Here is a 14445-nt window from a genome sequence, read left to right as displayed (position 1 = left end):
AAAACAAGATATAAAGACAGCTTTGAAAAAAATACTCGATTTCGACAAAATTTACAAAATTCAAAGAGCAATATTTTAGTAAACTCTTAATACTACAGGCATTAAGGAATCATCGGAGAATTTTTTGAATTTGATATTTCATATAAAGAGGCGCATTAAGACAAACATAAAAATATATTTTTTTTGTCTCAAAAATGTGTGGTTTGGCCGCCATTTTGAAAAATGCGTTTTTGTGATTTTCTCGGCTCCTGTTTATCGTAGAATGGATTTTTTTGTCTTGTTTTGTAGAAGAACGTATTCTTTGTAAAGTTTCTCTATAAAAAGTTATTGACGAAAACATGTAAAATTTTCGGTGATGATCGTGATTTTTACACTTTTCTTCAGCTTAGGTTCATCTAAGAGAAATAGTTCTCATAATAACATTGAAACAACTCTAAATTTCCTACATTTTGGTACATTAAGTTTTCTTGTATGTCCAAAACTATAAACTATTTCAGTTATAACCTGACGAAGTCAATATTTTGGTTGGCTACAATGAAATTCTGTTGAAAAAAATAAAACTTTTTTTTTTGCAGAAGAACCAAAATATACTTTTCTGAATGTATAAATTTATTGGCCTTAGTTTTTGAAATATTACCGTTATAAAACGCAAAAAAAAAACGTAATTTTTATAGTTTTTGAGGTTAAGCTGTAATGTGTAGCAATTTATTTCAGAATTATTTGTAATTATATCTGTAAGAACTGCTTTTTTTCTTCCAAAATTTGAGTTAGTCTTTGGCTTTAATAACGGTAATATTTCATAAACTAAGGCCAATACATTTTTTCTTACAGAATTATATGATATCTTACAAACTTAAAGGCTGTGAAACATCATTTTCTCTCTCTCTAATCTCTAATATCTAGCTTAAAAATCATGAAAAACTGAAAATTATGGTATTTGTTGACATAACATGCATTTAGTACAATAATGCGTTTATTCGAAATCTTAGGATGCTCATTGGGCTGTAACCATTTAAACTCTGACTTATTGTATAGAACAAAATATTTAGGCTTTAGTTCGAGAAAAATAAGATATACTTTAATTCTGACAGGCAGATAGTTAGAATTTGTAACCCCTTTTTTTCGAATTCTCTAGCACCGTTAGGTCAATTTAGATTGTAATCTAGATTTTTTAAACGAGTTTTCAATTTTGCGTTATGTTTTTGTAATTTTAAACAGAACTTTTGCAAAAACTTTCAGATTAATAGCCCATATATTTTTTTATTTGTGAGCAGCATTCACTTTCAACTGTAACAACCTAATTTTGCAGCTTTTACCACGCTAAACATTTTTAATTTCATATTTATAAATTTGTTTCAATACGAAAAAATTTGTCCAATCTCATTGCCTAGTAGGTAAAACAAAATTTACTAGTTTTTTTCATTTCTTGTTTCATATTTACAAGGCTTTCTCATTTTCCAACCTTGGAAATAGAATAATTTCACACTATTTGAAGTACAATGTTATCTGTTTGTTTACCTTTACAAGCACCTAAGTCTTATTATCTAATATTAGCATTTATGCAGGCATTTAATTATTGTAATCTCAGTTTCACCTGTAACAGACCATCAGCTTAATTAAAAAATAGCTATAAACATAAATTATCGTAAACACTTAATTTTAATCTGAATTTATTAGGTAATAAAATCAAAGTGCATAGTTATCACTATTAATATTAGAAATGGAAAAGGAAAATATAAACTTTTACAAAAATCACATTTTTAATGATTTGAAATTGTTTACAGTTTTTATTTGCGATACACATATCGACGCGTCGGCGCGGCGTAAAGCAAAATTGTTCTAAATCCACTTTTTACCGAAAATGTGTTAATGATGCAGTTTTACTAATTTGAGGGTGCTCTTTCCGAATTTGAAAACCGTTTTTGACGACAAATTTAATTCCGCAGATAATATAATTTAACGGGACATAGAACAATAAAAACAGGGAAGTTGTCTTTTGAAAATGAGCCCGAGTAGGTATTCTTGATTATTCTAAGTCCCATCAAATTTTGTTCTAAGTCCACTTTTTATTTAAGGAAAAAACGTACTTTTATAGGAATTGTTCTATGTCCAATTGTGGGTTTTTAGTTTTAAAAAATATTTAAAAATAGTATGCTCCTACTAATGAGGTAAACTTGTATATTTTATTCAAGAGAAAAGAACAAACTTTATAAAAAACATAACTTGAATGGCGAAGGAGCATAACTTGAATGGTAAAATTGTCGCTTTAAACCAATTTGAAACTTAAAAATCGTCCCCTGTAAAATTTGCTTTTTGTGACTTAGAACAATTCTGCTTCACGGCGACGCGACGATATGTAGGTACTGTAAGACTATTTTAGAAATCGACTTCACATAACATAACGATAATACAGAATGCCAAAAAATGGGTCTCACAATGCCCTTTGTGTATCTGATTGTACACACCCTTGTATCGATTTTCTTCAAACTTGGTAGTTTACAATTTTGAATGATTTCCTAAAGGAAAAATTGAAATTGTTTTGAGACCATAAGGAACCGTAACTGTCATATAATGAAAATAGAAAAGTTTTCTTTTTGTTTTTGAGGATCTTAAGATAAGATAAGAAGATAAGTGTGCAATAAACAAATATTGAGGCATTTTTGTGATAATAGTTTTTTGAATCGGTATAGACAGAACCTGCCATAGTACCTTTTTTATTTTTGAATTTCGTTTTTAACTTTGATTGATATGTGCCCTTATTTATACGAAAGTTGACTAAGTCACTCCTAATAATACGATCATATCTACCCTAAAAATAATTATTATTTAAGGGGTAAAGTTTATTTGGAAGCGAAATTGCAGTAAATAAACTTCTTTATTGCTGCTTTAGTGATTTTAGAAAAGAAATACAATTAAATCGTTATAAGAAAATTATTATGTAAGTTTTTTCTTTAAAATGCATACCCAATTTTAAAAAGTAAGAAATTTGTATTTGAAATGAAAACCCATAATTTTTCTTTACCGAAACTCAGTAAAGTACCTAGATTTTATTTGATTTATTGATTCTTAAAGGAATGGCATTTGTTTGAAAAAAAATTTCATTGAACAAAAAAATGGTAAAAAATGGCCATTAAACTTATCATAAAAAAATACTACGTTTCTTACTGGAGAATAGAATTGTCAACCTTAAAAAATTATTTCAGCCCTATCCACCTACAAAATTGGTTGGTGGTCCGTAAAAAATATGGTTTTAAGGAAAACTCGTTTAAATTATTATTGATTGTTTAAATTTTGAGAAATTTAATAGTTTACCTTTAGTCTCTGATTTATTGGACATTTTAATTGACCTTTCATATCATCATTTGTTTAATAATTTTGGGAGATATTTAGCCATTAAACAAAATGGTCAAATTCACAATTTTTCTTCTCTCTAGGTATAGGAATTGAAATAAATTGATTTCAAATAAAATGCACGCCCGGTTCGCACGTACTTGCTTTTGTAGTTCAACGTATTTTTATCTTAAATATCTATCAGTTTTTGTAAAAAACGGAAACACCATATTTCCGTTCTCCGAATTTTTTGAGAAAAACTAATAACGCAGTTCTGTTAGAATCTATAAGGATATTACGTACATCAAATTTAATCGAAATCGTTAGAGTCGTTTTCGAGAAATTTGCAATACCTCGAAAACGGTATATGGGATATTGCGTTAAAAAAGAAATATTAAAAAAATAAAAAAAAAACGGACCTAGGAAATTACGCAAAAAACATCTGTACCAAGTTTCAAGCAAATCCAACCAACCGTTTAGGCCTTAGCTCGATGTACAGATGAACGCACAGATGCACAGACCAACGGACGGCATGTCGAAAACCACTTTTTTGATATTCACCATTATCGTAATGTTGGTTTTGATTAAAACCTCGAATTTTGTTTTCGTGTACTTGCCCTATAGAGCAAGTAACCCGTATAAACTTAGCATGACAACTTTTGAAAAGTTAATTTTTTTTTGGCTCAGTAATTGCCGCATAATTGCCGTGTTTATGCCGTGAAGTCAAAAAAATTGCCGCGCGGGTTAACGAAAAATAGATTATATTTTTTTTTTGAGAAAACCAAAAGAGATAGTTTATTTTCGATTTCACGGCATAATTACGGCAATTAAGCTTTAAATAATTAGCGAAAAAAAAACTGAAATTGATCAAAAATTAAAAGTTGTCATGCTAACTTTATGTAAAGTTAGCATGACAAACTTGGTTTACCGATTCTGACCAAACTAAGCGCGCGGCAATTTTTTTGACTTCACGGCATAAACACGGCAATTATGCGGCAATTACTGAGCCAAAAAAAAATTAACTTTTCAAAAGTTGTCATGCTAAGTTTATACGGGTGAGCAAGTAAAAATTGAAGAAGGAAATCGGGTGAAAAACCACGGGGAAGGCAATACCTCGATTTGTAATTTTATAGCTTAGATGTTAAGGAACACCAAAATGCAAAGAAAGCCCTGTTCATTATTTTTATGACGTAACACGAACCCCCAAATTTTTGTCTGATTTGACTGTTCTACATGTATTATATCAAAAATAAACATAATACTAATAATAAATACATTTTTTCGTCTACTTTATTTTCGATCAAAACAAATTTTTGGGACGTGTTTTAGTAATTTTTTTTTTTAAATTAAGGTAAATACGCTAAAAAAAAAATTGTAATCCCCAAGACTTTGAGACCTCTTTTTAAAGTAATTTTTTACAAAAAGCACCATACATTTCACATAATTTAGTATTCAATTATGAGAACTTATGTTTATTTCTTCTAGATGAAGCTGCCTTGCGTCGTCGTCGTCGCCGTGAACTTGGTATGGCTCGTCAGCTAATTCCATCAGATGAAACTTCAACAGCTGTGCGTGATCTCTTGTTGTCACCTAAAAAGTCATCAGTCTCGCCAACATCACCGAGAAATAATTTAGCCTTTCATATGGAAAATGCACGTCGTGGTATTGGTCTAATAAGCCCTTCGGCTTCAGATCGTCGTCGAGCTTCAACAGCCAGTCCTAAAATTGGTGGTGCTAGTCCAACATCGCCAGCTAAATTAACTGAAACTAAAATTCCACGAAGACCAGTTGACAGAGAAGGTATTTCTTTATCACTCGGTGGAAGAACCACATCCGAGTACAGTCGCCGTAATCGGTTCCGTTTTGCTGATGTTGGTTCAAAAGTTGATGCAATGCGTGAAAGAACCAAGTCCGAACTTGCTGACATAATCAAAATCACTGAAATGTGTAATGATGGTAATGCTGCTGCTAATAGCAGCAAAGTTGAATCTGGATTCAAACCTCCACTTAAAAAGGTGCCAAATGCTATTGATGATTTTGCTAGTTCTCTCGATCGCATTTCAGCGAAGGAAGATTTGCCATTGATCGAACCCAAGGAATTGAATAATTCTTCCAATTCATCGGCTTCGCCTAGGTCATTTGTAAAGAAAGACCGTATAAGCTTTGACGATGGTGAAGACTTCCACTCAGATGGTGCTTCATCGTTAGGCTTCCTTCGCAGGCGAATGCTTAAGGCACGTAGCGTCGAACGTGAAATAAGCCTTGATCAGCCAAAATTGTCTCCGATTTTGCGTCGTAAAAGCTCTGACGAACCAACCAATCACATCGTTTCGATTTTGAAGAAGAAAGATCTGGCAGAGTCAAGCTCCACTTCGAGTAATGCTTCCCCGGTGACATTTGCTTCGACCACTATGGACACTCCAACTCGAAGCAAGCGTCAGGGAATTCTCAAGAAACGCAGCAGTCTTGACGAAAGTCGCTACTACAGTCGCAGTCATTCACCTGACGAACGAAGCATCCTTGTTAAAAGCGCACGCCGAAACAGCTTGGAAGAAACCCAACACGGTATTCTCAAGCAGAGCAGCTATGAAAGCAAAAGTGATGGTTGCCCATCAGCAGAACCCCATCATGGTATTCTAAAGAAAAAAGACTCAACATCAACCCCATCGGAGAGTAGTCATCCGTCGAAACACGTATCGATCTCACAAGCTGTGATACTAGCTGCTGCTGAATTGTGCAAAGACATTGTCACATCATCGTCATCGCCACCAACTAGCAATGACAGTGAATACGATAATATTCGGCCAATACTCAAGGTCGACAATCAAGAAATCCGTGCCCCCAAACCGATACTGAAGAAGAAATCTTCTTCAGAGACTGAAGAAATTCGGCCGATACTTAAGACTTCTCGGAAGAGTAGTCGTGAAGAGTCCTCTGATCAATCGGATGATCAGGGTAAGAGATCGATAAGAAAGACTGATTCGCCAGCTAAACGAAGATCGTTTACTGAATCATCATCATCTGCATCGGAGATGGCGGCAGCTGTTGCAGAAGCTAATGCTGGTGGCTTGCAACGAAGTAAATCATTAGAATCAGAAGAGGCGCCTGAAGATGAAGGAGGTGCCGTTGGCGGTGAAATGGAACCTATCGAAATGATGGTTGAAGAAAAACCTTTATCTTTATCGGTGGCTGAACGCGTTAGGAATATGGAAAGGTTCTTGAATTCAAATTCCGGTCAAAGTAGTGATGATATTAGCCTGGCCAATTGTTCGGCAGGGGCAATTCCAAAGATTCAACGACCGAGTGCTATTAAACGGGAAATGTATAAGGATCGTTTCCGTACGCAACCTGTTACTAATGATGAGATACAATGGTGAGTACGAATTTATAGCAAAAATCTTAAAAGCAATGGTGTAGTTTTTGAATAATCTGAACCAAAGAGATGAATGAAATAAGATAAGAAAAAAAATAAAAAAAAATTCTCCCATGAGAGATTTTTAAAAATACAACCATTTTGAAATGTCCAACATGTTATTGAAGACATTTTCCTCTAAAGCTTCAAATAAATTAACGGCCTACTTTCTACCCCCTCCCTTATCCAGTCAATACGTTTCATACGTATACTTTATCTCATGGGAGAAATATAACAGGCACAAAAAGTTTTTTTTTCTTTCTCACAAAAACCGTGTTCAGTTTTCTGAAGTTAAAAAAAAACTATTTTGAGTGCTTTTGAACTTGAAGTTCTGCATTTAAATTTTTTTTAATAAGATTTCTCTCATGAAAGATTTAAGAAAAGAATGTTTTATAAAGTTCTCACAGAAATCGACACTTAATGTCTGAAAGTAAAACGGGTCTTAGGGTTTTTTTTTTAAACTTTTTTGGAACTCTTCAATCTATTATTTTGGATTGCTAGAAATTTTCTCTCATGATAGATTTGATCAAATTTCAATTTTTCTATGAAAAAAAAAAATTTAATTTTTCAAGAGCCTTTTTTCTCATGCGACACTTTAACAAAGTTATTAGTTTTTGGTTTTAAAATCTTAAAAAATCTCAGTAGCTTTTTGAAATTAATCAAAATTTCTCATTTAGTGTGGCTTCTTAGACTTTCTAAAAATCTTCTCTCATGAGTCTTCTCTCATGAAAGACAGACCATTATTAGTTTCTCAAAAGTTATTGTTTTATCTTCAGTTGTCCTATATTCAGTGTCTTAAAACAGATGAAGTTGATGTTATTTTAACCTAATAATAATCCCCAATCAGTCGTTTTAACTTTCTCTCATGAGACACATAAAACTATTTACAAAGATTTCTTGAATAGGTAACTTCGATTTTCTTCGAATTATAGTAATATAACTGCCAAAAGACGGTTTATTCTAAATGATAACATCTTATTTATTGTTTTTATATTTTCCGGAAAAATATCTCATGAGAGACTTGATGCTATTTTATGAGTTATTTTGTTTTTCAAAAGTACATACAGCTTCAATTTTAAAAAGTCAAAGTATTTTTATCGATTAACAACTCTGAGAGATATTTTAAAGGGATCAATTCTTCACAATCCGATTGTTTTTTTTTTTATTTTTCTCTCATGAGAAATTTCAATTAGAATTTTATAAGTTTTAAAGAAAAACACTTTTCTGATGTTCAAGCAACTCTAAAACTATTTTACTAAGTTTAAATATTCCAATAACTTTTCACTTATGATTTTCAAATTCAGCTTTCACATCACAGGTAGGAGCCTAATTTTTCACTTGATAAACACTCCACTTAATTTGTTTTCCCAAAAGTTTTTAGCATGAGAGTCTTGACGCCGTTTTCAATATATTAGACACTAAAACTGTTTAAACAATTTCATTTTCTTATTATTATTATTAGGCAGCTTTTTCCTCTCATGAAAGATCTCAGTAATTTTCATATATAATTTTATTTTGAAATTATTTCATCAATATAAGGCTGTTTTAACTCATTCAAGATAGCCTTTCGAATGTTCTGGTATTTTTCAAGTAACTTTCAAGAAATTAAACACCTTTGAAGACTTCAATCAAATTTAAGATTGTCACGAAAAATTAGTGACTAAGAAGATTTTTTAAGTGTTTCAAAACACCTTTCATCTATTTAAAATGTCTCAAGAAACTTTCTCTCATGCAATACACTGCCCCTTATTAAAGTTATATAGCAAATTCCGTTTCATTATTTTCAAGTTTTGAAATTTAGGTCCGACCAAAACCTTAATTTTAAAGTTAGTGAGTTTGTATTGCCACAGCTCTCCTCTTTGCCACTTTCAAATCATAGAAGTTCGAATCAAATCCCAAAAAACCGTTCTATCTATTTCCAATTTATAAGAAAATTTTCTCTCATGAGAGATGTAAATCTTTTTTAAAAAACCAGCTTATGGTTCTATAAACTGATGTTTGAGAGTAGCTTTAATGCACTTCTGACTTTCACTTTTTCATTTTTTCAAGTTATTGTATTTTCAAGAAACTTTCTCTCATGAGAGACATAAGACACTTTTGAAGCTCTAAAAATTGATGCCTAGGAATCTTTGAACAGGTCTGAAGCAATTTAATCTTAATCAATTACCATTCACCCTATTTCCCTTTACCCAAAGTTATTTTTGTTTTTTATGAAACAATCTCTCATGAGAGACTTTAAAACAACAACTCTTATTTACTTTAAGACGTCCAAGTTTTTAAAACTTAAAACTTCTATGAGGCATTTTTAACTTAATCCAAACCTTCAGAGCTTTCACAAAATCTTTGCCAAAAACAATTATTTTTGTTTTCTTCCAACGAACTCGAAAGTTTGCTGGATTTTCTTCTTTTTTTTTTTTGTTGTTTTTGTCTACCCTATTGGCTTGAGGCCAAGGGAAATAAATTTTCCAATTCAAAAGCCATAAAAAATGTTATAAAAATAGAAACACCCTGCTGCTGCTGTTGATTGGTCGGTCGCCTTGTCGGGATGCATTTACATATATGAAAATATTGTCTTCCCGTTTTTTGTCTTTTTTTTTGTTTCTAGGCTAATGCATTTGTTTTTGTACGTTTTGTGTTTTTAAAGATTCCATTTCATCAAAATATTTTTTTTTTTTTTCAACTTCAGGGATTTGTTGAGTGTTGTTGGGTGGTGCATCAGAGCCTAGTGGAACACAGCAACAAAATTTAAATTAAGATTTTTAGCACTTGGAATGATGATGGAATTTGCTTGGCACTTTCCATTTTTTTCTGGGATTGTGGTGACGATAAACTGAATGATGGAATACTAATTATTTAATGGGAATTCTGTTCTGGTGGAACTTTCCAACCTTTATAAAGATTCTTCGTTTTTTCTGACCCAAATTGTAGAATTATTGTAGATTGCTTCTCGATTTTGATGTGAAAATTGAATGAAAACTGGAATGGAAGTTGTGTGATGAGGTCATTTGGGGGTAAATTTAGATTGAAATGTGTTTATTGGGCGCAAAATTATTATGGTGATATAAATTGCAGACAGTTGTAGACCTATTAGGTATTTTAATCTTTTTCAGAAATCCAAACAACCCTGAGTTGAAACGTAATTAAGTGCGTTTCTTATTTTAAAGTCTTTTTGTAAAGGAACACAACTATTATGGAATTTCAAAAAAATCAAGGCCGAGGTTGTGACAGAAAAACAATTCACCCTCAAACCACCTCAAAGGCCGATAATCCTTTTTAAATTCACATCACAAAAAGGGTGGTATTGACAGTCTTAGTCAGTGAACTGAACTAAGAAGTGTGAAACTTAACAAGTAGTTCTTGTTCAGAAATTCCTTTAGAAGAACTAAAAACAACTACATAACTGGCGCATTCCAATACTTTCGATTCGATTGATAATAATCGGCTTAATTTAATTTTATTGTATAACAATAATTTCTTGCAAAAGTATACTTTATTTGTGTTTGGTCTGAAAACCTTTTGACGACCTATGACAAACCTATATGAAATTATTATTATTATTTTCAACCCTACCTCTGTACTCAATAAATTAGTGTCTCTGTCACAACTACTACCCTCTACTTTCTACTCATTCTTGAGGAAGAAAAAACAAAAAAAAATAAACAAAAAAGAATCGTAAGATTAAGAATAATTGAAAATAAGTTGAAACTGACTGAGTTGACAAAAAAATATTTTGTTATGTGATTTTAGTTGTTACGTTTTTGAAAAAGTGTGTGGATTGGTTCGGTTTCGGTCAGTGGATTTTTGTTATATTTTGTTAAAGGATAAAAACAAGGATTATAGAAAATGGATAAAGATAATTTAATAAGGAAGCAATAATCGATATGGTAATTTCGAAGAATTCAATAAGAAAGACTTAACTAACTAAGATAATTAGTGATGATTTGTGGAAAATTCTAGCAAAGTTTTTCCTTGTTTACTTATTTAAACTTGATTTTGAATAAGGAATGAATCATTAACAACAATTTCTGTGAAGGAATATAAAAAATTTACTGTTCGTCATATTCTTTGAGCGAATTTGTTTAAAACAAATTTTGTGTCGGTATAAACTTGCGGTTTGTCTTAAAAGTGTCAAATCACTGATAATCTCGATAAATTATCGATTTGTACAGTAGAAGGACATCGAAAGTGAATTAATTATTTCCAACATTCGTCATAACTGTCGATTTTTGTTTTTATTTTTAAAGTTTTTGTGCTTACACATTTTTATATTTTTCTTATAAGTCGAACTTTTTTTAAATTTTTGAAAAATCTTAAAAATCAGTTTCCGTGGTGCTGAATACTTTTGACATTGAATTATATCACTCGAAAATATTTGTTTTTCCAAATCTTTAAGATTTCCATTTAAGTGTCTTTTCAAAATTAATTTTGTTCTCAAAAACATTGGATATGATAAATGTATTTCAAAATATTATTGTTTAACATACTTTTTTCGGAAATACAAGTTTGTGATTTTTAGATGGGGGTACAAAAAAAAAGAAAACGAAATATTAGGTACATGATGTTTTGGTTTGAATTAAAAATAATAATTTAGTCCATTTTTTTTTCTACCAAGCAGTGTCTACAGTCGGCTCCTCTTAACTGGAACACTTAAATTTCAGTAAATAACCCATTTTGTTGGATTTTGGGGGCTCAATTTTGGGCTAGTATTTTTAACCGAAAATTTGAATTTTTTAATTCTCTCTGCCATAAAAGCAAGTCGTGAAGTCGAAAAAATTGAACTTAAAAAAAATTTAATTTAAAGGGTTACAATCCCACGCCTTGACAGGATATCGCTAAAATATTATTGTGCAAACTTCCTTCACATTACCTTTGTGAAATAAAACTCTCAGCTGATATGATGGATAAGGGTAGGTGCAATGTACTATACTTACTTATATTGTTAGTCAGTTGAGTTGTATTTATATTTCCTAATAAAAGATTATCAGTTCAATAAACTTTCTACGCCTGCTACATGCCAAAATCTTTGAAATTCATTTTCATTCAGAAGTTTATCTATTTATGTTAATCGTCATATTCCAGAAAATATAAGAAATCTGGTACTTATAGGAAGTAATTTAGAACTTTTATGATTGGTATCGAAACTATATTTCACCCTCTTAAGCAAGTTCAAAGATTCCCAAAGTGCCTGTATTTATTTAATTTCGGATTTATTGCAAATAATAATATTTTGCATTAATAAATATTTTTTTCAAATCAAAAATTTTCTGCATTGAAAAAAAAAATTCAATGCAAAATGTGTTCATTAAATATTTTTTGTATATTCATCGAATTTCTTACAATTTTGACTGTTTGGTCTTATATTAGTTTCAATGTTATAGTTGAAATAGCTAATGTAAGGCAAAGTAATCAAAATTGTTAGAAATTTGACGAATATTAAAAAAATATATATTAAATTTGCATTAAATTTTATTTTCAATGGAGAAAATTTTTGTTTTTTTTTTTTAATGCAAAATATTTTTATTTGCAATACCTACAATTTTTTTTTTCAATGCAAATATTTTTCAGTTGCAATAAATATTTTTTGAATGCAAACATTTTTAATTTACATTTTTAATTTTGCTGACCCTCTCGGTTCTAGATTTTCTAGACTATGAGATTTTTCTACTTGAAATCTACAGCTACTTTTCATACTAATTTTCACAATACTCTTTATTCTCAGAAGTAAGAGCAATTCGTTTCGCACATGTCCAAGATTTCTTGGCCAATTTTCTTCCAACCTGTATTATGTATTAAGTTCGAAGATTCCTTAAACGTGTGATACTTTACCTGACTCACTTTTATTCTTAAGTTGCATTATTCAGATACCTTATCATCATTCCTGAAAAATGTTTCGAAAACTCAAAAAACGTTGAAATTTTAAAATACTTTGAATAAAGTAATAATGTCTGGAATCCATCTTGGTTACATCACTTAACTTACAACATTTTTTCTTAGTTTTTTCTCTTCTAAAAAAGTTGAATAAAAAATATTGATTCTTTGTCTAAGCCTCTAGTGTCCATTCAAATGCCTACCGCGGGAAGAAAATACAATTTTGCGCATATTCCAAACATATTCCAATTAATTCGAATATTCAAAATTAGAATACACTGAAACCTAGAAAATATATGACTTTCAAAAACCAAGCAACTAATTGTCATTTCATTTCAAATGTGTAAATTTCGAAAAACTATTTCTTACAACAAAATTAATATTATCTCTCTTAAAAGTAATTTAGATACATAAACATTAGAATAGAAACAAAAATAACAACAAAAAAAAAACACATGAGAAACTATTTTTGATCTTCACGCGTGCGACATGCCATAAAGCCACACGATCACCTCGAACGCGCTACCACAAATCGCCACAAACCAATCAGCTTTGAAATGTTTTAGTTTTTTATTTTAGAAACTATTTTCAATTTTCCTCGGAAAAAAAAACAGTATTTTCTCCGAGAGAGTCGGAGTGGGACATGTAGATAGTTTTTCCAACATTGCGCCAACTCAATGACCAAAAAGAATCTTTTCTATACCAAGAACTCTCGTAATCAAATAAACATCTTTTTCTCTCACAAAAAATCACATCTAATTTAGCTAGTATCGCTAGGTCGCTTGATTTTCGTGCGTGGCGTTTCTAATTTGCATGCAATTTCTGTTTTTACAAATTTTGCAAACAAAATTTTAAAAAAATCAGTCGAAACGTGATTAATTGGAAAAGATATAAAACCCATATTCGTTGTTTTTATTTGTCGGACGGTAATCATTATCGTCTGTCTTACAAGTGTTGTTTTGCGATAAAAAAAACAATCGATAAACACAAAAGAAACTAACCCAACCTCGTTCATATCAGTTTAAAAAAAAAAACTTATTGTTAATCGACCAAATAAAATCTCTTAAAAATTTTATATTAATTACGTAAAAAAACAACAAAAACAAAGCAAAAAACATTAAAACAGAAATTAGATAGAAGAAAAAAAAAGAAAGAACAACCAAAAAGCTGGCGCTGCTGACTGTGGCGCGGCGAAAACATCGACCAAGTAAAAGATATCACACCGCTCCGCATTTTCGTATAGTCCAAAGTCATTTTTTACCGTTAGTCTCAGTTTGGTCGTCATGATTTGCGAACGTTAAAGTGCGCGCTCATTCCAAATTACCTTTGTTGTTTCTCTTTGATCCTTTCTTATTTTTCGATAATCGATTTTAATCGATTTGTTTGCTGTAATTTGCAAACAAGTGCATTCAATTATCGCCAAGTGTAAACGAGGAAAAAAAATAGAGAAATGTTCTAAAAATAAGTTGAAAATGTGCAAAGTGTATTGAAAATTCCCCTCCCCATTTCACCTTATCTATCGACACCTCGAGTCGTCGTAGTTGTCTCTCTTTCTAAAGAGGAAATTGCTTTCTTTTCTTCTCTCTTTTTTCTTTTGGTTCAGAAATAGAAAATTCAAAATAAACCAACAGCGTTTTTTTTTGTGTATTATTTATTTTTTCCCACGCGCAAAGAGGCATCATCATAAACAGAGCAAAAATAGGCACCCAAAAAATATAATTACTGCACCAAAAAATATAACTAGAACGCCTCCTAACTGTTTAATAACGAGTCTCTGTTTTTTTTTGCTTCTATTAAACTCCTATTAAACTGTTTTACAATCTTGTTTTCTCTCT

The 14445-nt window shown here is 31.0% G+C and overlaps 1 protein-coding gene across 9 annotated transcripts in view; it reads left to right on the top strand.

The window, feature by feature from the left end:
* Positions 1-14445, top strand: part of LOC129909888 (serine-rich adhesin for platelets) — a 408462-nt gene that overhangs the window by 248479 nt on the left and 145538 nt on the right. For all 9 annotated transcript variants that reach the window (XM_055987036.1, XM_055987033.1, XM_055987034.1 and 6 more), the window contains one exon: positions 4816-6703. In XM_055987036.1, the coding sequence (XP_055843011.1) occupies positions 4816-6703 (1888 nt within the window). The remainder of the gene's footprint in view (positions 1-4815; positions 6704-14445) is intronic.

The sequence above is a fragment of the Episyrphus balteatus genome, chromosome 2 (assembly GCF_945859705.1).
Source record: "Episyrphus balteatus chromosome 2, idEpiBalt1.1, whole genome shotgun sequence".
In the NCBI taxonomy this organism is placed as follows: domain Eukaryota; kingdom Metazoa; phylum Arthropoda; class Insecta; order Diptera; family Syrphidae; genus Episyrphus; species Episyrphus balteatus.
This window is presented reverse-complemented; position numbering and strand designations above follow the sequence as displayed.